The following is a 25,612-nucleotide window of genomic DNA, read 5'->3' as shown; positions in this document are numbered from 1 at the left end:
CACTCAACATCAGCAAAACAAAGGAGATGATCGTGGACTTCAGGAAACAGCACAGGGAGCAGCCCCCTATCCACATTGAAGGGACAGCAGTGGAGAAGGTTGAAAGTTTTAATTTCCTCTGCGTACACACCACAGACAAACTGAAATGGTCCACTCATACAGACAGTATGGTGATGAAGGCTGAAGAACTTTGGCTTGTCACCCAAAACACTGACAAATTTTTACAGATGAACAATCGAGAGCATCCTGTCGGGCTGTATCATAACCTGGTACGGCAACTGCACCGCCCTCAAACGCAAGGCTCTCCAGAGGGTAGTGCGGTCTGCATAACGTATCACCGGGGGCAAACTACCTGCCCTCCATGACACCAACAGCACCCGATATCACAGGAAGGCCAAAAAGATCATCAAGGACATCAAACACCCGAGCCACTGTCTGTTCACACAGCTACCATCCAGAAGGCAAGGTCCGTACAGGTGCATCAAAGCTGGAACCGAGAGACTGAAAAACAGCTTCTATCTCAAGGCCATCAGACTGCTAAACAGCAATCCCTAACTCAGAGAGGCTGAGGCCTACATTGAGACCCAATCACGTCCACTTTAATAAATTGATCACTAGTCACTTTATACAATGCACTCTAAATAATGCCACTTTAATAATGTTTACACATCGTACATTACTCATCACATGTATATACGGTATTTTATACCATCTATTGCACCTTGCCTATGCCGCTCAGCCATCGCTCATCCATATACTGTCACGATTACAAGGATCAGTAGAGAGGCAGAGTCAGGTGCAGGAGACAGAGGCCTGGAGTAATAGTGGGTTTTAATAGAAAATCCGGGAACAACACAAGAAGTCGAAAGGCACAGGGCGCACATAAATTCAACTAGGGAAAACACGTTCCCAAAACAAAAGACGCACGGGGCGCAGCCCGGTAAATATATATAACAACGAGCGCAGCACTCACAACTGTCCAGAGTTGACATAAAACAATCCCGCACGAAATCCTGAACTGAAGACACACTAAATAACCTAACTAATGACAGACAAGAAACAGGTGCGGATCAGATAGACAAAACCAAAAGACACAGAAACATAGATCGGTGGCAGCTAGTAGGCCGGCGACGACGACCGCCGAGCGCCGCCCGACCGAGGAGGGGCGCCACCTTCTGTGGATACTGTGACATATACTTACATGTACATATTCTCATATACCCCTTTAGATTTGTGTGTATTAGGTAGCTGTTGGGGAATTTTTAGATTACTTGTTAGATATTACTGCACTGTCGGAACTAGAAGCACAAGCATTTCGCTACACTCGCATTAACATCTGATAACCATGTGTTTGTGACATAACATGTGATTTGATTTGATGACTTTGTATTGCTTTATATGAAATGAATGTGGAAAAAAACCATTGCAAAATATACCGCAGAATTTCTGAAAATCTGCCCCAAAATCAACCATTTTTGTCTGGAGAAAACGAAATCCAGAGGGACTGCTATAGATGTTGTAAGGCTCTATACCTTCAGTGTAAAGTCTGTATCCTGGTTGTACTTGGAGGTTCAGTAGTGGTTCAGTTATGAGCCGGACTCTAGATGGAAGTTTATGGCGGTGTATATATAGGCTCACTGGAAAGTGCTGTACCTTTAGGAGGGGTCAGTGGCCTTGTCTGACAGTAGGACAAACATGCTCATCTCCTCTAAAATCTTTAGCTGATACTCAGAGTTATAACTGTAGGGAAATATATTTAACACCTCGCACATCATCTCAACTGGTCTTCTCTCATTCTGAATCCACAGGAGAGATGAAATTAGGTGGGTTACCAGTTATGATACAGTACATTTGAAATACCAATATGCATGATTTCAGATGTTTTCTCTTTTCAAATGCTGCTCAAAGGGAAAACACTCACTCACATGATTGATTTTAAATAGCTGTTGTGATTTAAAGTCGAGAGCATTCACAAGAACAAGTCTGGTCATTTTGTGGACAGCTTCTGGTTTCACAAGCTCTTTCTTTTCATCTGTGGAAAAACAAAACCATATGTGACACATGTGACAGAGTCTGGAGACGCCGTGGAGAACGTTCTGCTGCCTGCGACATCCTCCAGCATGACCGGTTTGGCGGTGGGTCAGTCATGGTGTGGGGTGGCATTTCTTTGGGGGGGCCGCACAGCCCTCCATGTGCTCGCCAGAGGTAGCCTGACTGCCATTAGGTACCGAGATGAGATCCTCAGACCCCTTGTGAGACCATATGCTGGTGCGGTTGGCCCTGGGTTCCTCCTAATGCAATACAATGCTAGACCTCATGTGGCTGGAGTGTGTCAGCAGTTCCTGCAAGAGGAAGGCATTGATGCTATGGACTGGCCCGCCCGTTCCCCAGACCTGAATCCAATTGAGCACATCTGGGACATCATGTCTCGCTCCATCTACCAACGCCACGTTGCACCACAGACTGTCCAGGAGTTGGCGGATGCTTTAGTCCAGGTCTGGGAGGAGATCCCTCAGGAGACCATTCACCACCTCATCAGGAGCATGCCCAGGCGTTGTACGGAGGTCATACACACTACTGAGCCTCATTTTGACTTGTTTTAAGGACATTACATCAAAGTTGGATCAGCCTGTAGTGTGGTTTTCCACTTTAATTTTGAGTGTGACTCCAAATCCAGACCTCCATGGGTTGATAAATTGGATTTCCATTGATTTATTTTTGTGTGATTTTGTTGTCAGCACATTCAATTATGTAAAGAAAAAAAAAGTATTTAATAAGATTATTTAAGAGAGAGAGATCCATGTGTATGATGCCATAACATTTGCTCCGTTCCAGAAATTATGAGCCGTCCTCCCCATAGCAGCCTCAACTGGTACACAGGATCTCTGGTTCTGCCTTCTAATGTCAATGTTTCACACTGAATATCCCATTAGACAATGTGGGAGAATGCTTTTGAGAGAGAGTTGTGGTTTGATTATGGGGGATATGTCCAGGGGGAGGGGAAGTTAAAAGGATTATATTCAAAAATGCGTCTTTCAGGGGGAGGGGAAGTTAAGTTACATATCAGATGCACAAGGTCAAATCTGAAGTGTGTGCAGAATCCTAGCAACCACCAGTAACCATGTACAAGCATGAAGCCTAATTAACACACACGCACAGACAAACACTCATGCAAGCATGCACACATGCATCCTCACACATGCAAACATGCACAGCACATGCAAACATGTAGAGCACACGTGCATACACACACAAAGAGACTGATGTACATGGTAGGCTATGGCTCTGACGGAAGCATAGGAGTCTGAGAGGAATTCCTGGAGCAGCTATGTTTTTAATTTAAATTTTTTATTTAACTAGGCAAGTAAAATAATAGGTTTGAAAGAAATGTAAATGGGTTTAAAGGGTTAGTTCACCCAAATTACAAAATAATATTGTTTCCTTAACCTGTATGGACAAGGTATGACAGCAATCGGTGTTTTTGTTACCTGGCCAATTCATGTCCCTCGCTAGAATTCCATCCAATTTGGCGACAGATTTTCATGTGAATATTTAAAAATCTGCATAAAGAAAAAAATTATCACATTTTCCCACCGGTGATGTTTTTTCACCAAACTGACTTGTTGCAGATAAAAATCAGTTTGCGATGGTGTAGTGCAAACAAAACGTACTTTTTCACTTACATTTTCATGCACTGAATACAAATCTAAAGTGCAATGTGTTTCCATCGCATTTTCAACTGTACCACAAAAACTGATGCGTTAAATGGTAAATGTGCCTACTCTGGTCTTGGTACGTCTGCTCTAGCCAACAGCTGGCAGATACAGTGCGGGTAGGCTGGGAGGGTAGGTTAGTCTACATGATGAGATTATTATGGATAAGAGTGAGAATCATTTTTATTTGTAAAACGGCAGTCAAGCATTTATCAAGAAGATGGCGCCGGAGGGAATGGCTGCCGTCTAATTGGCTCTTAACCAACCATGCTTTTTTTTGCGTTGTTCGTAACTTGTTTTGTACATAAGAGACGGCAGCAGCAACATTATGACCGAAAAGAGATTCTGGACATCAAAACTGCGATTACTCACCTCAGATTAGACTAAGAGTTTTTTTCTTCAGTGAGTCGGACGGGAGGGAGATACTACAGACACCCGATCAGGCCCAGATCCCCGGCATTCGATGGAGAAGGAAAAGGAAATTTAGCGGAAAAAGATCAGGGTGCCTTGTGAGGATCAGGCGACGAGTCGCTAATCTGCCTTTGACTTCCGTCCTGCTAGCTAACGTTCAATCGTTGCAAAATAAATAGGATGAACTGAAAGCTCGTATATATCCTACCAACGGCACATTAAAAATTGTATCTTATGTTTCACTGAGTCGTGGCTGAACGACGACATTAAGAACATACGGCTGGCGGGTTGTACACTCTATAGGTAGGATAGAACAGCAGCTTCTTGTAAGACACGGGGCGGGGGCCTATGCATATTTGTAAACAATAGCTGGTGCACGATATCTAAGGAAGTCTCAAGGTGTTGCTCGCTTGAGGTAGAGTATCTCATGATAAGCTGTAGACCACAATATCTACCTAGAGAGTTTTCATCTGTATTTTTCTTAGCTACATACCACCACAGACCGATGCTGCCACTAAAACTGCTCTCAATGAGCTGTGTACCGCTATAAGCAAACAGGAAAATGCTCATCCAGAGGTGGCGCTCCTAGTGGCCAGGGACTTTAATGCAGGGAAACTTAAATCAGTTTTACCTCATTTCTATCAGCATGTTAAATGTGCAACCAGAGGGAAAAACATTCTAGACCACCTTTACTCCACACACAGAGGCACGTACAATGCTCTCCCTCACCCTCAATTTGGCAAATCTGACCATAATTCCATCCTCCTGATTCCTGCAGGAAGGACCAGTGACCCGATCAATAAAAATATGTTTGAATATGTTCTGGGATTCTTCCGATGGCATTGAGGAGTACACCACATCAGTCACTGGCTTTATCAGTAAGTTCATCGAGGATGTTGTCCCCACAGTGACTGTACGTACATCCCCTAACCAGAAGCCATGGATTACAGGCAACATTTGCACTGAGCTAAAGGGTAGAGCTGCCGCTATCAAGGAGCAGGACTCTAACCCAGAAGCTTATAAGAAATCCCGCTATGCCCTCCGACGAACCATCAAACAAGCAAAGTGTTCATATAGGACTAAGATCGAATCGTACTACACCGGCTCCGATGCTCGTCTGATGTGGCAGGGCTTGCAAACTATTATTTACTACATACAAAAGGAAGCACAGCCGAGAGCTGCCCAGTGACACGAGCATACCAGACGAACTAAATAACTTCTATGCTCGCTTCGAGGCAAGTAACACTGAAACATGCACAAGAGCATCAGCTGTTCCGGACGACTGTGTGATTACGCTCTCCGCAGCCGATGTGAGTAAGACCTTTAAACAGGTCAACATTCACAAGGTCGCAGGGCCAGACAGATTACCAGGACGTGTACTCCGAACATGCGCTGACCAACTGGCAAGTGTCTTTACTGACATTTTCAACCTCTCCCTGTCTGTGTCTGTAATACCAACATATTTCAAGAAGACCACCATAGTCCCTGTGCCCAAGAACACTAAGGTAACCTGCCTATATGACTACCGACCCGTAGCACTCACGTCTGTAGCCATGAAATGCTTTGAAAGGCTGGTCATGGCTCACATCAACACCATCATCTCAGAAACCCTACACCCACTCTAACCCACTCAGAGACCTGACTGTGTGGTGCAAGGACAACAACCTCTCCCTCAACGTGATCAAGACAAAGGAGATGATTGTGGACAACAGGAAAAGGAGGACCGAACACGCCCCCATACTCATCCACGGGGCTGTAGTGAAGCAGGTTGAGAGCTTCAAGTTCCTTGGCGTCCACATCACCAACAAACATGGTCCAAGCACACCAAGTCAGTCGTGAAGAGGCCACGACAAAACCTATTCCCCCTAAGGAGGTTTTACATCTGCACCATCGAGAGCATCCTGACGGGTTCCGTCATTGCCTGGTATGGCAACTGCTTGGCCTCCGACCACAAGGCACTACAGAGAGTAGTGCGTACAGCCCAGTACATCACCGAGGCCAAGCTTCCTGCCATCCAGGACCTCTATACCAGGCAGTGTCAGAGGAAGGCCCTAAAAATGGTCAAAGACTCCAGCCACCCTAGTCATAGACTGTTCTCTCTGCTACCTCATGGCAAGCGGTACCAGAGCGCCAAGTCTAGGTCCAAGAGGCTTCTAAACAGCTTCTATCCCAAGCCATAAGACTCTTGAACAGCTAATCAAATGGCTACTCAGACTATTTGCATTGCCCCCCCCCCCCCCCCCCCCCCCATAGTCACTTTAATAACTCTACCTACATGTACATATTACCTCAGTTACCTCGACACCGGTGCCCCCACACATTGACTCTGTACCGGTACCCCCTGTATATAGCCCCGCTATTCTTATTTACTGCTGCTCTTTAATTATTTGTTATTCTTATCACTTACTTTTTAAAGGTATTTTCTTAAAACTGCATTGTTGGTTAAGGGCTTGTAAGTAAACATTTCACTGTAAGGTGAAACATATGTTGCATCACAACTACAATTTGATTTGATTATAAGACCATCAATATTTATAGGAAAGGAACATCAACATCACCGTGCACTTTAACCACCCTGTGAAGTAAATTATTAACTATTTTATCTATAGCCCAATAAATTGTATGGTTTCCCCAAGTCGTAGAGGGAGGACCACACACAATATCATCGTGTAACTCCAAGTTCCCTCCCATATGATGGTTTTTATATCAATATTTGGTCATAAAGGCGTTCCCACTGCCATGTCTCACAAAAATGTTCTGAAACTTCCTGTTTCTATCACAGCTGTCATGATTTTTTTTATATGTATGAAAAACTGGATGGGCAATTAGCACTGGATGGGCTATTAGCATTTCCAGATTATCCAAAAATATCTGGAAATGTATTGTGTAACTCAATTATGAATTGAAGTGTGAAAATGCTAATATACAGTGCACTCGGAAAGTATTCAGACCCCTTCCCTTTTTCCACATTTTGTTACGTTACACCCTTATTCGAAAATTGATTAAATAACACATTTTCATCAATCTACACAATACCCCATAATGACAAAGCGAAAACAGGTTTAGACATTTTTGATAGTATATAAACATTTTTTTACAGAAATGCATTATTTACATAAGTATTCAGACCGTTTGCTATGAGACTCAAAATTGAGCTCAGGTGTATCCTGTTTCCATTGATCATCCTTGAGATGTTTCTACAACTTGATTGGAGTCCACCTGTGGTAGATATAATTGATTGGACATGATTTGGAAAGGCACACACCTGTCTATATAAGGTCCCACAGTTGACAGTGCATGTCAGAGCAAAAACCAAGCCATGAGGTCAAAGGAATTGTACGTATAGCTCCGAGACAGGATTGTGTTAAGGCACAGATCTGGGGAAGGGTGCCAAAAAATGTCTGCAGCATTGAAGGTCCCCAAGGACACAGTGGCCTCCAGAAGTTTGCAACCACCAAGACTCTTCCTAGAGCTGGCCGCCCGGCCAAACTGAACAATTGGGGGAGAAGCGCCTTGGTCATGGAGGTGACCAAGAACCTGATGGTCACTCCAGAGTTTCTCTGTGGAGATGGGAGAACCTTCATGAAGGACAATCATCTGTGCAGCACTCTACCAATCAGGCCTTTATGGTAGAGTGGCCAGACGGAAGCCACATGACAGGCCACTTGGAGTTTGACAAAAGTTACCTAAAGGACTCTCAAACCATGAGAAACAAGATTCTCTGGTCTGATGGATCCACTATTTGGCCTGAATGCCAAGTGTCACGTCTGGAGGAAACCTGGCACCATCCCTACGGTGAAGTATGGTGGTGGCAGCTTCATGCCGTGGGAATGTTTTTCAGCGGCAGGGACTGGGACACTAGTCAGGATCGAGACAAAATGAACGGAGCAAAGTACAGAGAGAACCTTGATGAAAACATGCTCCAGAGCGCTCAGGACCTCAGACTGGGTCAAAGGTTCACCATTCTAGCATGAGAATGACCCTAAGTACACAGCCAAGACAACGCAGAAGTGGTATCGGGACAAGCCTCAATGTCCTTGAGTGGCCCAGCCAGAGGCTGGACTTCAACCCAATCGAACATCTCTGGAGAGACCTGAAAATAGCTGTGCATCGACTCCCCAGCCAACCTGACAGAGCTTGAGAGGATCTGCAGAGAAGAATGGGAGAAACTCTCCAAATACAGGTGTGCAAAGCTTGTAGCGTCATACCCAAGAAGACTCAAGGCTGTAATCGTTGCCAAAGGTGCTTCAACAAAGTACTGAGTAAAGAGTCTGAATACTTAAGTCCGTTTTATATTAAAACATTTTTTTTAAATGTGCAAACATTTCTAAAAACCTGTTTTTACTTTGTCATTATGGGGTATTGTGTGTAGATTGAGGGAAAATAACAATTTCATCAATTTTAGAATAAGGCTGTAATGTAACAAAGTGGAAAAAGTCAAGGCGTCTGATTACTTTCCGAATGCACTGTACATGATGGAAAGACAAGTGAAGGGTGGGAAGAGAGTGAGAGAGGGTGAAGGCTTGGCTTGCACAGGGAATCTTATGACATGCATTATCTGAATTAGGCCCACAGAATTATATCCACGGAGGAGCGGCTTCTTTGGAGGAATTTAGAAGGTTTTTGAACTTCCGAGAATTGGCTTAGTGCTGGATCAGAGCTTGCTTGTGTGCGCAGAGTGGTACCAGAATTAAAAACACGTCTTACCTTTTTGTAATTAACTCCGAATGTGAAACGTGATAAGTATAGAATTGAAATATATATATATATATTGTGAATCAAGCATGTAATGTAAGTAGGCTACAGTAGCCTATACTTCAGAGGGGGGAGGGGAAGGTAGTCTCCACACACAAACACAGGCAAAGATTTTAAGATGTCAGGCAGACACTGGAAGTAGTTTCAGATTGAGGGGTCTTTGCATAGGCGGTTTGTTGTATTTTTTTTGTGGGACTGGAAAAAAATGGCCAGAACATAAAAGAAAGTTATTAACCGGTTCTCATGCTTTTAAAATAATTGCTCTGTTCCTGGAACAATATAGATTACTTTCGTTCCTGGTTCCGTTTCTGTTTCTAGAAACTATTTATTTTCTGGTTTTTGGTTCTGTTCCCTGAACCGGTTCCAAGCCCTGCCTTCACTTAATAATTACCCCTGCCTTCACCTAATAATTATCTTGTCGACTAATAAGTCGACAAGATTTCGAATGTAACACTACTTGGAGCCATCAACTTGCTCACAGCCAGGTTTGATAAGTAAGGCAAAGCACTTGAGGACATTAACTCTCAAATTAAACAGAACACTTGGATGCAATCACGAATGCATCCAAGACTGTTCAATTCAATGCTGCTGAGGTAAAAGAAAGCAAAATGAAAATTGCTTACCTGGAAAAGGACTAATTACTCCTGAAAGACAACGAGGTAAAAACCAAGGCCATAGAATTATAGCGTATAAATGTGGATGGAACCTCTGAATCAACATGATGGAGGAAAATAATGAGAACGCCAGAGACGAGGTAATCCGTCTCCTTGCTGAGATCGCACCCCACCTGTCAGGGAAGCTGGAGAACGTCGTCGGCTCCCATGCCCTGGATCCGTAGGAAGGAAGACAAGAAGCACCGAAAGATGATCATCCAGTTCTCCATGCGTCGGTACCAGGACGAGTTCTGGAGAATCCCAAAGCTGTCTTTTGTTTGCAAAGAAGATTGTCAAATCAAATTGTATGTCACATTCGCCGACTATAACTGGTTTAGACTTTCATGAAATGCTTGCTTTTGAGCCCTTCCCAACAATGCAGAGTTTAAAAATAAAATAGTAACAAGATGAATAAAATACACAAAAATGGATCGACACTGACTAAAAATAAAAACGCCACTTGCAAAGTGTTGCTCCCATGTTTCTTGAGCTGAAATAAAAGATCCTAGAAATGTTCCATATGCACAAAAAGCTTCTTTCTCTAAGTTGTTGTGCACAAATTTGTTTACATCCCTGTTAGTTAGCATTTCTCTTTTGCCAAGATAATCCATCCACTTCACAGATGTGGCATATCAAGAAACTGATTAAACAGCAGTATCATTACACAGGTGCACCTTGTGCTGGGGATACTAAAAGGCCACTCTAAAATGTGCAGTTTTGTCATAACACAATGCCATACAGCAGTTGCCAGATAATTTAAAGTTAATTTCTCTACCATAAGCTGCCTCCAATGTAGTTTTAGTGAATTTGGCACTACGGCCAATTGGCCTCACCACCGCAGACAACGTGTATGGCGTTGTGTGGGTGAGCGGATTGCTGATGTCGACTTTGTGAACCGAGTGCCTAATGGTGGCGGTGCGGTTATGGAATGGGAAGGCATAAGGTTATGGAATGGACTGGTTATGGGAAGGCATAAGCTACGGACAATGAACACAATAGCATTTTATTGATGGCAATTTGAATGCACAGAGATACCGTGACTAGATCCTGAGGCCCATTGTCGCGCACATGCTTGGCATTCTCTCAACCAGCTTCACCTGGAATGCTTTTCCAATGGTCTTGAAGGAGTTCCCACCTATGCTGAGCACTTGTTGGCTGCTTTTCCTTCACTCTGCGGTCCAACTCATCCCAAACCATCTCAATTGGGTTGAGGTCGGGGGATTGTGTTGGCCAGGTCATCTGATGCAGCACTCCATCACTCTACTTCTTGGTCAAATAGCCCTTACACAGCCTGGAGGTGTGTTGGGTCATTGTCCTGTTGAAAAACAAATGATAGTCCCGCTAAGCGCAAATCCGATGGGTTGGCTTATAGCTGCTGAATGCATTGGTAGCCATGCTGGTTAAGTGTGCCTTGAATTCTAAATAAATCACCAGAAAAGCACCATCACACCTCCTCCTCCGTGCTTCACGGTGGGAACCACACATGCAAAGATCATCCGTTCACCTACTCTGCATCTTACAAAGACATGGTGGTTGGAACCAAAAATCTCAAATTTGGACTCATCAGACTAAAGGACAGATTTTCACCAGTCTAATGTCCATTGCTTGTGTTTCTTGGCCAAAGCAAGTCTCCTCTTCTTATTGGTGTCCTTTAGTAGTGGTTTCTTTGCAGCAATTCAACCATGAAGGCCTGATTCACGGAGTCTCCACTGAACAGTTGATGTTGAGATGCGTTTGTTACTTGAACTCTGTGAAGCATTTATTTGGGCTGCAATCTGAGGTGCAGTTAACTCCAATGAACTTATCCTCTGCAGCAGAGGTAACTCTGGGACTTCCTTTCCTATGGCGGTCCTCATGAGAGCCAGTTTCATCATAGCGCTTGATGGTTTTTGCGACTGCACTTGAAGAAACTTTAAAAGTTCTTGACATTTTCCGCATTGACTGACCTTCATGTCTTAAAGTTATGATAGATCGTCGTTTCTCTTTGCTTATTTGACCTGTTCTTGCCATAATATGGACTTGGTCTTTTACCAAATAGGGCTATCTTCTGTAGACCGCCTCTACATTGTCACAACACAACTGATTGGCTCAAAACGCATTCAGAAGGAAAGAAATTCCACAAATGAACTTAACAAGGCACACCTTTTAATTGAAATGCATTCCAGGTGACTACCTCATGAAGCTGGTTGAGAGAATGCCAAGAGTGTGCAAAGCTGTTAAGGCAAATGGTGGCTACTTTGAAGAATCTCAAATATAGAATATATTTTGATTTGTTTAACACTTTTTTGCTTACTACATGATTCCATATGTGTTATTTCATAGTTGATGTCTTCACTATTCTTCTACATTGTAGAACATAGTAAAAAATAAAGAAAAACCCTAGATTTAGTAGGTGTGTCCATACTTTTGCCTGGTACACACACATGCACACAGGGAGTACCAGTACCAGATCAATGTGCAGCACAGGACGTTGGTGGCACCTTAATTGGGAGGGCGGGCTCGTGGTAATGGCTGGAGCGGAATTTATGGAATGGTAGCAAATACTTAAAACGAATGGTTTCCATGTGTTTGATGCCATTCCAGGAGCTTCATTCCAGCCATTATTATGAGCCGTCCTCCGCTGAGCAGTTTCCATTGATGTGCAGAGGTACGAGGTATTTAAGGTAGATACACTACCGTTCAAAAGTTTGGGGTCAATTACAAATTTCCTTGTTTTGAAAGAAAAGCAACAAAAAAAATGTCCATGAAAATAACATCAAATTGATCAGAAATACAGTGTAGACATTGTTAATGTAGTAAATGCCTATTGTAGCTGGAAACGGCTGATTTTTTTTTTTTAATGTAATATCTACATAGGCGTACAGAGGCCCATTATCAGCAACCATTGCTCCTGTGTTCCAATGGCACTTGTGTTAGCCTTTTAAAATGATAAAGTTGGATTAGCTAATTGATCATTAGAAAACCCTTTTGCAATTATGTAAGCACAGCTGAAAACGGTTGTGCTGATTTAAAGAAGCAATAAAACTGGCCTTTAGACTCGTTGAGTATCTGGAGCATCAGCATTTGTGGGTTCGATTACAGGCTCAAAATGTCAAAGAATCCGGCGTCAGTCTAGCAATGGAGTCTTAAACCGCATGGGGGCGTTGCGATTCCCCTGTGTTGTGGACATCGCCATTGAAATGCATGACATCCGGCTAATGGATATTGTGAACGAGGCTTTAGGAGGTAAATTAATCGTACACTCAAAATGTATACAGATTTGATTTTACTTTTCTCTCCCAACACTTTCTCCAGGGCCGATTGATTACCTTGATCAACACTCTCACCATTGCCCTCGCCCCCCCCCCAAGTAATGGGAGTGACCACTGTTCCAAAAGCGCTGTCGCTTCTCAGTTCTTCACTGGTGCGCTTTGGACTACCCACTTGACGCGCGCCTTTTCAGTAACGGATTGTCTGTGCTGAGTTTGCTTTCCTTGACATGTTGTGTTGACAGTGTTGGGACTAGTTAGCGAACATGTGCTGAAGCCACCGGTAAACGATAGCTTGTTGACGGTTATTTTTAGTTCCCGCCCGCCGCACGATGAAACGGACAGCGAAATCACCAGTGGTGCACGGTGACAAGTGAAGTGCAAGCAGCAGTCAACAGAGGTCCATTTTGGAAGGAATTGTAGAACGATGAAGTCGAGGAGAGACAAACTGAAAATCCCCTCCCTTACTTTGGAGTAAGTTGTATGTTTTTAAATAGTGTATAATTTATGCATAAATGATCTACATAACTGAATAATTCAATGTTGTCCGGGAACCAGGGGAAATCACTTGAATAGTTACTTAAGTTACATTAGAAAGACGTCTTATGTGCTTTATACGAAAAGACAACAGGCTACAGTTGTGTGCCAATGTATTTCTCAACTCTACCAGTTGCAACCAGTTTGTGGAACGCAGTATGGTACACGCAGTATGGTGTGGTACACGCAGGATGGTGCACGCAGTATGGAACCTACAGACCCAATAGTGTGTATCGAAACCCACTGCAGCTTGTAGACTACAGGAGTTTTGAACTTGCACTTGATTGTGTGATTATTGTGGTCTAGAACTCGCAACATTAATTCATTGTTCTGTCTGTGATCTATATAAGCAACAAGGCCCGAGGAGGTGTGGGATATGGCCAATATACCACGGCTAAAGGCTGTTCTTACGCACGATGCAACACGGAGTGCCTGGACACATCCCTTAGCCGTGGTATATTGGCCATATATCACAAACCCCCGAGGAGCCTTATTGCTAATATAAACTGGTTACCAACGTAATTAGAGCAGTAAAACTGCTGTAACTGCTGACAAAACTTGTCATAACCTGTCATAATATGGTCATAACACTGTCATAACATATGTTGCGTTATTTTATGGCTGGTTATGACACCCACATGAGTGTCAAAATCCATATTTATTCACGTGTTTTTTCCTTGCCAAGAAGTTTCCTTTCATTTGAAAGTGTTAAACCCTTTGTTGTTGTTGTTATAATGAGTTCTTTACAGTCATGTTTTTTCATCATATTTTAAATTACTTGTAGAAAATACACTTTATGGCACTGTCATGAAAAATTATGACCATCCTGTGTCACTTTACTTGGACTAAGAAAATACACTTTACAACACTGTCAAGAAGCATTATGACCATCATAATCATATAAGCCAGATAGGCCTGTCACGTACATGCCCTTACAATATGTCAGTTATCAGTCAAAAGAGGGTATTTTGTCCTGCTCTTGAAGTCTGCTCCTGCATTTATCCAAGTCATCAGCAACAGAGCCTTTGGGGTTGGTGCATGTCCGATATCAATGTGTGCGCAATTGCAATTAGAATTTAATGTGGTCAATTTCAGAAAATATTGAATTGGAATCTTGCAGGATGAAATCTCTTGAGATGCACCACCTCATTTTCAAGTGTGTCCAAATGAACAATACAAAACCAACAAACAATACTTATTAACAATAATATGGCAACTACTGTCTAATAACAATTTAAATAATAATAATACACATTTTTAAGTACATAAACAGCTTAAAAAACTTTTATACAACTTCTAATAGGCCTACAACTAATAAAAATGTCTGCTATAACTGCTAATACAACTAATAAAAACTGCTGCTATAACTGCTAATACAACTAACAAAACTAAGTACCTATAATATATACATACATATTTACAAATATCATTACTTGGTGATGTTTCTATTGGTTAAAAACAAACAGTTTGATCTTAAGATTTGAAAAAGGGCTTTCTTAAATTCACTGTGTGATTTTAATGCCCTGATTTCTATAGGTCAATTATTGGACCTTTGTATCCAAAAGATCTTGCTCCAACCTTTATGATGTTGAGCTCCCGAGTGGCCCAGGAGTCTAAGGCAAAGCATCTCAGTGCTAGAGGCGTCACTACAGACCCTGGTTAGATTCCAGGCTGTATCACAACCGGTGGTGATTGGGAGTCCCATAAGGCGGAGCACAATTGGCCCAGCGTTGTTAGGGTTTGGACAGGGTAGGCCGCCGTCATTTTAACTAAGAATTTGTTCATAACTGACTTGCCTAGTTAAATAAAGGTAAAGAAAATGGTGTACCGTTGGAATTTGTAATTGCTGCTGTTGTGGACAGGAGTAGTGTAAGTCTTGTAAAGTCAGGTGTTACATAATATATACAGTACAGGGGCTCCCGAGTGGCGCAGCGGTCTAAGGCACTACATCTCAGTGCTAGAGGCATCACCACAGACACCCTGGTTCGAATCCAGGCTGTATCACAACCGGCCGTGATTGGGAGTCCCATTGGGTGGCGCACAATTGGCCCAGCGTCGTCCGGGTTTGGCCGGTGTAGGCTGTCATTGTAAATAAGAATTTGTTCTTCATTGACTTGCCTAGTTAAATAATTTAAAAAACATTTTTTAAATAAACATACTGTTGACATGTACAGTCGTGGCCAAAAGTTTTGAGAATGACACAAATATACATTTTCACAAAGTCTGCTGCCTCAGTTTGTATTATGGCAATTTGCATATACTCCAGAATGTTATGAAGAGTGATCAGATGAATTGCAATTAATTGCAAAGTCCCTCTTTGCCATGTAAATGAACTGAATCCCCCAAAAACATTTCCACTGCATTTCAGCCCTGCCACAAAAGGACCAGCTGACATCATGTCAGTGATTCTCTCGTTAACACAGGTGTGTGTTGACGAGGACAAGGCTGGAGATCACTCTCATGCTGATTGAGTTCGAATAACAGACTGGTAGCTTCAAAAGGAGGGTGGTGCTTGGAATCAATGTTTTCCTCTGTCAATCATGGTTACCTGCAAGAAAACACGTGCCGTCATCATTGCTTTGCACAAACAAGATATTGCTGCCAGTAAGATTGCACCTAAATCAACCATTTATCAGATCATCAAGAACTTCAAGGAGAGCGGTTCAGTTGTTGTGAAGAAGGCTTCAGGGCGCCCAAGAAAGTCCAGCAAGCGCCAGGACTGTCTCCTAAAGTTGATTCAGCTGCGGGATCGGGGCACCACCAGTACAGAGCTTGCTCAGGAATAGCAGCAGGCAGGTGTGAGTGCATCTGCAAGCACAGTGAGGCAAATACTTTTGGAGGATGGCCTGGTGTCAAGAAGGGGAGCAAAGAAGCCACCTCTCTCCAGGAAAAACATCAGGGACAGACTGATATTCTGCAAAAGGTACTGGGATTGGACTGCTGAGGACTGGGGTAAAGTAATTTTCTCTGATGAATCCCCTTTCCGATTGTTTGGGGAATCCGGAAAAAGCTTGTCCGGAGAAGACAAGGTGAGCGCTAGCATCAGTCCTGTGTCATGCCAACAGTAAAGTATCCTGAGACCATTCATGTGTGGGGTTGCTTCTCGGCCAAGGGAGTGGGCTCACTCACAATTTTGCCTAAGAACACAGCCATGAATAAAGAATGGTACCAACCCATCCTCCAAGAGCAACTTCTCCCAACCATCCAGGAACAGTTTGGTGATGAACAATGCCTTTCCAGCATGATGGAGCACCTTGCCATAAGGCAAAAGTGATAACTAAGTGGCTCGGGGAACAAAACATCGATATTTTGGGTCCATGGCCAGGAAACTCCCCAGGCCTTAATCCCATTGAGAACTTGTGGTCAATCCTCAAGAGGCGGATGGACAAACAAAAACCCACACATTCTGACAAACTCCAAGCATTGATTATGCAAGAATGGGCTGCCATCAGTCAGGATGTGGCCTAGAAGTTAATTGACAGCATGCCAGTGCTGATTGCAGAGGTCTTGAAAAAGAAGGGTCAACACTGCAAATATTGACTCTGCATCAACTTCATGTAACTGTCAATAAAAGCCTTTGACACTTATGAAATGCTTGTAATTATACTTCAGTATTCCATAGTAACATCTGACAGAAATATCTAAAGACACTGAAACAGCAAACTTTGTGGAAATTAGTATTTGTGTCACTCTCAAAACGTTTGGCCACGACTGTAGGCTATGGTGTAATGGAATGTTTTGCCTTGTGTGGTAGGGTTTTGGGGTTTTGACACCCTTATGGTGTCATAATCAGACATAAAATAACTACAGTGGTAGGTTTTGTGGGTTTTGACACTCTTATGTAGGTGTCATAACCAACCATAAAATAGCACAATGTATGTCACAACAGGTTTAAATATGTGTCATGACAGTGTTATGACCATATTATAACAGGTTAAGACAAGTTGTCAACTAATGACATATTATGACATGGTTATGACCTTGTCATAACATGTTATGACGCTAGGTGTCAATGAAGTGTTACCGAAATGGAACCAATTATCAGATCATAAACTGAGAATTTAAGGGATACTTGTGACTTTGTTGGGGGGATGAGCATAGGTTAGATTGAGGGATACTTCTCACTGTTGTTTCAATGCAGAAATAGGCAAGCTACATTAGATCAGATCTTTTTCAATGATACCTTAGCACACAGATTATTTGCCCTCTTCTGAATTATTGTTCAAATGGTTTCAGATGTCACATAGCTTTGATTCAGGCCAGTGTCAAACACATGATGTGGTATTTATTATGACCAAAATCCCAATTCACATCGCTCACTCCCTACTCATTTTGAAAATATGCACCAATTTTTCAACCGCTTTACTGTGATTCCTACCTCCCTCAAAGCATTAGCATTGCTGTAGTTCTTTTCTTTCCACCCACTCTCCTTCCTGAGCCAATGTAACCAGGGGCTGCTGCCTGCTTTCTGCCCACTAGACGTTGATCTATAATGCGTACATTCGGAGCTTCATCTCCAAAACTTATGACTCGCATGGATCACAAGCTCAGCGCATGGTATTGACCCCCAGTTTTGTGGGTGTAGCACAATGAGCACTATAGCCGCGCTGCAGAGACCCTTTTCTAAACGAGCACAGTGTTCACAGAACGCTTCACACATCAAGTTATTTCCACAAAATTAAACAACATGGGAGCTCTCAAGTTTGAATGTGTGATGCAGCAAATTCAGCACCCCCAAACACCTACAGTTGAAGTCGGAAGTTTACATACACCTTAGCCAAATATATTTAAACTCAGTTTTTCACAATTCCTGACATTTAATCCTAGTAACAATTTCCTGTCTTAGGTCAGTTAGGATCCCCACTTTATTTTAAGAATGTGAAATGTCAGAATAATAGTAGAGAGAATGATTTATTTCAGCTTTTATTTCTTTCATCACATTCCCAGTGGGTCAGAAGTTTACATACACTCAATTAGTATTTGGTAACATTGCCTTTAAATTGTTTAACTTGGGTCAAAAGTTTCGGTTAGCATTCCCCAAGCTTCCCACAATAAGTTCGGTAAATTTTGGCCCATTCCTCCTGACAGAGCTGGTGTAACTGAGTCAGGTTTGTAGGCCTCCTTCCTCGCACATGCTTTTTCAGTTCTGCCCACAAATATTCTATAGGATTGAGGTCAGGGCTTTGTGAGGGCCACTCCAATACCTTGACTTTGTTGTCCTTAAGCCATTTTCACAACTTTGGAAGTATGCTTGGGGTCATTGTCCATTTGGAAGACCCATTTGCGACGAAGCTTTAACTTCCTGACTAATGTCTTGAGATTTTGCTTCAATATATCCACATAATTTTCCTTCCTCATGATGCCATTTATTTTGTGAAGTGCACCAGTCCCTCCTGCAGCAAAGCACCCCCACAACATGATGCTGCCACCCCGTGCTTCCCGGTTGGGATGGTGTTCTTCAGCTTGCAAGCCTCCCACTTTTCCTTCAAACATAACGATGGTCATTATGGCCAAACAGATCTATTTTTGTTTTATCAGACCAGAGGACATTTCTCCAAAAAGTAAGATCTTTGTCCCCATGTGCCGTTGCAAACGGTAGTCTGGCTTTTTTAATGGCGGTTTTGGAGCAGTGGCTTCTTCCTTGCTGAGCGGACTTTCCGGTTATGTCGATATAAGACTCATTTCACTGCGGATATAGATACTTTTGTATTTGTTTCCTCCAGCATCTTCACAAGGTCCTTTGCTGTTGTTCTGGGATTGATTTTCACTTTTCGCACCAAAGTGCATTCATCTCTAGGAGACAAAACGCGTCTCCTTTCTGAGCGGTATGACGGCTGCGTGGTCCCATGGTGTTTATACTTGCGTACTATTGTCTGTACAGATGAACGTGGTACCTTCAGGCGTTTGGAAATTGCTCCCAAGGATGAACCAGACTTGTGGAGGTCTACAATTCTCTTTCTGAGGTCTTGGCTGATTTATTTTGATTTTCCCATCATGTCAAGCAAAGAGGCACTGAGTTTGATGGTAGGCCTTGAAATACATCCACAGGTACACCTCCAATTGACTCAAATGATGTCAATTAGCCTATCAGAAGCTTCTATATCCACGACATAATTTTCTGGAATTTTCCAAGCTGTTTAAAGGCACAGTCAACTTACTGTATGTAAACTTTTGACCCACTGGAATTGTGATACAGTGAATTATAATCCAATTTGTAAGTCGCTCTGGATAAGAGCGTCTGCTAAATGACTTAAATGTAAATAAGTGAAATAATCTGTCTGTAAACAATTGTTGGAAAAATTACTTGTGTCATGCACAAAGTAGATGTCCTAACCGACTTGCCAAAACTATAGTTTGTTAACAAGAAATTTGTGGAGTGGTTGAAAAAAGAGTTTTAATGACTCCAACCTAAGTGTATGTAAACTTCCGACTTCAACTGTACCTCTACCAGATGTAAACATAACACCTCACACTCTAATGAAGTGGGTGAAGAGCTGCAATCCAATGTGGGACTGTCGTGATTCAGAGCATTGTAGATGGGTTGGAGGGGTGAGAAGAAAATCAACTGAATTGTTGAGGATATAAGGAGGTGTGAGTGATGGGTAATTATGACCTAGCACAGTGTCTTTGTGCAGAGGCTTGTTTTCCAACCATCTCTCTTTATTACTATGACAACAGGCTCATCTCGCTGCTGCAGTATCCAGTGGTATGTTCTGCACTGGTTTCTGAAGAGCCCTCTGCTGCAACAGCACTGAAACCATATCAACAGTGTGCATTCGTGATAGCAAAGCAGAGATCTGTACATGAAAATCAATATACAGTAGCCAGCCTTCTAGCTGGGTCAGCAACTTCTGAAAGCCGGCCTTCTACAGCATTATAGCTGAACAGGCATATTTTGATGATGGCGGATGTGTTGGGTAGTATACAGTCAGGTCCATTATTATTGGCACCCATAAAAAGAGTAGCAAACAATACTATATTGTATGCTCCAAGAAATGTGAAATTATATTATTTTATACCAATAGATTTGCTCAGATAAATATATTTTGTTTAACAAGTAATAAAAAAATATATTAAAAAGATTGGGGCCAAGCTGATTGTTGCTGTTGGCCCTGTAGCTGTTGGCCCGGTTGCTGTTGGCCCGGTTGCTGTTGGCCCGGTTGCTGTTGGCCCTGTTGCTGTTGGCCCTGTCGCTGTTGGCCCTGTTGCTGTTTTCGATACTTTTAACACCCTACTCTTGCGAGGATAACGACACTGAGCCTTTTTTCTAAAATGTTTTATGAGATTGGAAAACATTTTGGGAGGGATCTTAGACCATTCCTCCAATGGCCATCGAAGACCAATGAAAACCGGACCAATGAAAACCTGTGGTTTGAATTGAAGAGGGCAGTCCATAAGAGCAGACAAAGGATATTACGGATCTGAAAAGGTTATGTATGGAGGAATGGTCTAAGATGCCTCCCAATGTGGTCTCCAATCTCATAAAACACTTTAGAAAAAGGCTCAGTGTCGTTATCCTCACAAGGGTAGGGTGCTGGAGTACTGAAAACTGGGGTGCCAATAATTGACCCCATATTTTGGAGTTTTTTTGTCACAAAATCTCTTTCTCTGAGCAATTGTATTAGCATAAGTAATGTTGGCATGCAATATAGCTCAGTATTTGTATTATTTATTTTATACAGTCTTTTTTGCTAATCTTAATTATTATTATGGACCTGACTGTATGAGTCTTCCTATAGAATACAGAGGACAGATAGCATGAGCTAATAGTATGTTCAAAACATAAGACTGTATACTGCAGTGGAGTTTGGTGGGAGGAGCTATATGAGGATGGGCTCATTGTAATGTCTGTAATGGAAGAATGGAATGGTATCAAACACATCAAACAATTGCATTCAAGTCATTACAATGAGCCCATCCTCCTATAGCGCCGCCTCTGGTGTACTGGTATGTGTAAATCTCTGATTCTCAATGGCGTCTCCATTGGGACATTAGAGGCAAGACCTATCAGACCACCAGTGTTACAGCGGTAGACTTGGACAAGAACCTTATCAATGTGGAAACCAGACCAAAGTAATCAATAAGTGGTCTGAGAGTTCTTTTCATTTAACTTCTGCTTTGACTGAAAACACCATGTGACAAATATCATGCTGTGACATGCCCTGGACATTGATCTGGTGTCCTGTGTGGCTCAGTTGGTGGAGCATGGCACCTGGGTTGTGGGTTCGATTCCCATGGGGGACCAGTTAAACAACGTACGCACTCACTACTGTAAGAGCGTCTGCTTAATGACTAAAATGTAAACATTTAAGTATCTATCCGATGACAGACTATCATATATACTGTACAATCAAGTACTGTCTGGAAAAAGTATTCCAAAACAGCGGCTGCAGAGTTGGGTCATGCCCCACCATTTGCAAACAGTTGTTGAGTGTCTATCACGGAACTATTAGCGTCAGCCAATGAAAGTTAGACGTTGGGGTGTAGTCAGCTGATACCCAGACACTGGTTGGCAACAGCGACCATGCTGAGTCAACACACTGATCCATGTGACCGTGTCTTGTCTTACAGTTTGTCACCCACTTGCCAAAGCCCAACTCTACTGAGCCCATGCAGCCCCTGCAGCCCCTTACAAACCCTACATCCCTGGAGGTAAGAAAGACAGCCCACATACAGCACACAGCCACACAAGTGGCTTGAGAACAGCTCCTGTGAAGAACATGGGCGGCAGGTAGCCTAGCAGTTAAGAAGAGTGTTTCGGCTAGTAACTGAAAGTTTGCTGGTTCGAATCCTGAGCCGAATAGGTGAAAAATATGTTGATGTGCACTTGAGCAAGGCACTTAACCCTAATTTCTCATGTAAGTTGCTCTGGGTAAGAGTGTCTGCTAAATGACTAGCTAAAATGTAATTATGAAGATATTGCTTTAAAGCAGACGTACCTTTACAGAAAGTATTTTTCCTTATTTCATTTGACTGATAAAAGCACAAAATGTTTCAAACTCATTTTATCCAAATTGTTTGGATAAAATGTTGCAACGTGCAAAATGCAGCTGCAATTAAATGTTCTCTGTGTTTATGGTGGAAAAAACAAAACATCTATTTGTTGTCTTTCCAGCTTATGTGGGTTGCCTGGCAACCCCCAATGGTGAGCTGCAGAGGAAATAAAACTGATTTGACAAACAGAATCAGCATCCAGCATGCTATGTAGCGAGCACCACCAGCATAAATCATATCTGTATCTTGTTCATTTGGCAAAACTACCAAGAATGTTGTTCAGTTCTGTTTTAACAGAGGAACTGTTGATATTTTAAGATTACAGATTAACTTAAACAAAAATGAACTTACATTATTTATTTGATCACCATCTAAGATTCTTCTATTTTACAGTGTTGTACATCAATTTGTTTCTCTATACTATCCTGAAATCTCTACACCACCCATTCCTTACCCTTAATTCTTAAGGCTAGGTTAACTCAATTCAAGTTTTATCAAGGCCTTGATCCAACTTTAAAAGTATTTTGACCTCCCACCATGCACCATATCATAAAGGCAGCCAAAATATCACATGACATCTCTTATCATCCCTCCCTTCTGGCCTCAAGTTAGGAATTCCAAACTCTACTTTTAGTTAATATGATTGACACTTAATGTAGAGGAGAGTGGGGTACGTTGTGGCAATTTTACATTCAGCATCACTACATCAAGGGAAATATAGTATTCATTCTAGCAAAGAGATCTAAATATATTTCAGGATGTTGTGTATCCCTGGAAATTATCAGAATTAATGTAAACATAACAGTTTTGAAAACCATAGCTTGTCTAAAAAAAGTGGTCTCTTGGCACAAGTTACCCCAAGTATGGGCTAAGTTGAGCATAGGGACAGGGTAAGTTGAGCCACCTTGGTTTAAGTGGTTGATGGTGCTTGTACATTAGGTCAAAGTTTAATTCATGGATTGGGGGTGTGGTATATTGTATAACTTAAATGTATGCCTACATTCAGATCTAGATCTCTCTGTTCAATATCACTTACTTTCAATTTTTTTGTAGTGCTGAGCGTTTAACCAACATTTCGGTTATTTTTTGTTTTTTAAACTACTAATTGACCAACTTTGGTTAAATTATTTGAAATTCATTATGCATACAAATGATTACATTGTCAGTTTTATGTTGAGTGTACAATTAATTTACCTCCTAAAGCCTCGTTCACAATATCCATTAGCCAGATGTCATGCATTTCAATGGCGATGTCCACAACACAGGGGAATCGCAACGCCCCCATGCGGTTTAAGACTCCATTGCTAGACCGACGCCGGATTCTTTGACATTTTGAGCCTGTAATCGAACCCACAAATGCTGATGCTCCAGTCGTAAGTTTACATACACTTAGGTTGGAGTCATTAAAACTCTTTTTTTCAACCACTCCACAAATTTCTTGTTAACAAACTATAGTTCTGGCAAGGTGGTTAGAACATCTACTTTGTGCATGACACAAGTAATTTTTCCAACAATTGTTTACAGACAGATTAATTCACTGTATCACAATTCCAGTGGGTCAGAAGTTTACATACACTAAGTTGACTGTGCCTTTAAACAGCTTGGAAAATTCCAGAAAATGATGTCATGGCTTTAGAAGCTTCTGATAGGCTAATTGACATCATTTGAGTCAATTGGAGGTGTACCTGTGGATGTATTTCAAGGCCTACCTTCAAACTCAGCGCCTCTTTGCTTGACATGATGGGAAAATCAAAATAAATCAGCCAAGACCTCAGAAAAAATAATTGTAGACCTCCACAAGTCTGGTTCATCCTTGGGAGCAATTTACAAACGCCTGAAGGTACCACGTTCATCTGTACAAACAATAGTACGCAAGTATAAACACCATGGGACCACGCAGCCGTCATACCGCTCAGAAAGGAGACGCGTTTTGTCTCCTAGAGATGAACGTACTTTGGGGCGAAAAGTGCAAATCAATCCCAGAATAACAGCATTGTGAAGATGCTGGAGGAAACAGGTACAAAATGATCTATATCCACAGTAAAATGAGTCTTATATCGACATAACCTGAAAGGGCACTCAGCAAGAAGAAGCCACTGCTCCAAAACCGCCATTAAAAAAGCCAGACTACCGTTTGCAACTGCACATGGGGACAAAGATCGTACTTTTTGGAGAAATGTCCTCTGGTCTGATGAAACAAAAATAGATCTGTTTGGCCATAATGACCATCGTTATGTTTGGAGGAAAAGGGGGAGGCTTGCAAGCCGAAGAACACCATCCCAACCGTGAAGTACGGGGGTGGCAGCATCATGTTGTGGTGGTGCTTTGCTGCAGGAGGGACTGGTGCACTTCACAAAATAGATGGCATCTTGAGAAAGGATTTTATTTGATTTTATTTGGATCTCTTTTAGTCCCCATTTGGACTAATCTTCCAAGAGTCCTTAAATATTAAAATACAATTTATATACGAACACATTTTCACATATAACACACTATTACAAACATACATAATATACTAACGTAATAAAAATAAATAATCAATCTAAAAAATATGAATTCTTCATCTACTGTAATCCCACAACATTTCTGTGTATTATATTTAAATTGTTTTAAAATAATGTTTAAATGTATATATTGAAAGGTTTCTGGTTTGCTCAGTTAATTTATTCCATTTCTTTATTGCTCTAAATCGAAATGTTCTTTTGCCTATTTCTCTTTTCTGTCTGGATAACGCATAGATGGTGGACAATCTATTCCTAGTATTTACGGAATGTCTGTCTCTTACCAACTGATTGCCGTTGTGAATTGTACTTGGCCGTTTTAAATGATGTATATTATGAAATAAAATAAGCATGTTTTTTTCAATTATCTTGTCGATTGATGACCAACCAAGAACATTGCGTATGACTGCAACAGAAAAACCATATCTCCACCGTAAAACAATCCTTGCTGCTTTGTTCTGTGCAATCTGCAGCCTCCTAACTTCACTTGATGATGCATTTCCCCAGACCACAGAACAGTAGTTCACTTGACTCTCAATTAAAGCTTGTGTTATTTGCTTAAGAATTTTTCCTGGTAAATATTTAGCTATCCTTCTGATTATGCATGCTGTTTTAATAATTTTTTTACATAGATTAGTTATTTGAGATGACCATGATAAGCAGTTGTCTAGCTGCACTCCTAATAGTTTGGTTTCTGCCACTTCTTCAATTTGTACTCCTCCCATACTTAATTGTATCCCATGCTGTTTTGGCCTTTTCCTAGTGGAACAGACCAACATAACTTTGGTTTTCTTGGTGTT

At 41.9% G+C, this 25,612-nt stretch overlaps 1 protein-coding gene across 3 annotated transcripts in view; it reads left to right on the top strand.

Moving 5' to 3' along the window:
* Window positions 1-12,956: 12,956 nt before the first annotated feature.
* The window catches only part of LOC115151678 (microtubule-associated serine/threonine-protein kinase 3), a 57,410-nt gene continuing 44,754 nt past the window's right edge, over window positions 12,957-25,612 (top strand). For all 3 annotated transcript variants that reach the window (XM_029695816.1, XM_029695815.1, XM_029695814.1), the window contains exons 1-2: window positions 12,957-13,254; window positions 21,889-21,969. In XM_029695816.1, coding sequence (XP_029551676.1) covers window positions 13,208-13,254; window positions 21,889-21,969 — 128 coding nt within the window. In that variant the 5' untranslated portion in view covers window positions 12,957-13,207. The remainder of the gene's footprint in view (window positions 13,255-21,888; window positions 21,970-25,612) is intronic.

The sequence above is a fragment of the Salmo trutta genome, chromosome 17, assembly GCF_901001165.1.
Source record: "Salmo trutta chromosome 17, fSalTru1.1, whole genome shotgun sequence".
NCBI lineage: Eukaryota > Metazoa > Chordata > Actinopteri > Salmoniformes > Salmonidae > Salmo > Salmo trutta.
The sequence above is the reverse complement of the archived record's forward strand: the minus strand, read 5'-3'. Positions and strand labels throughout refer to the sequence as shown.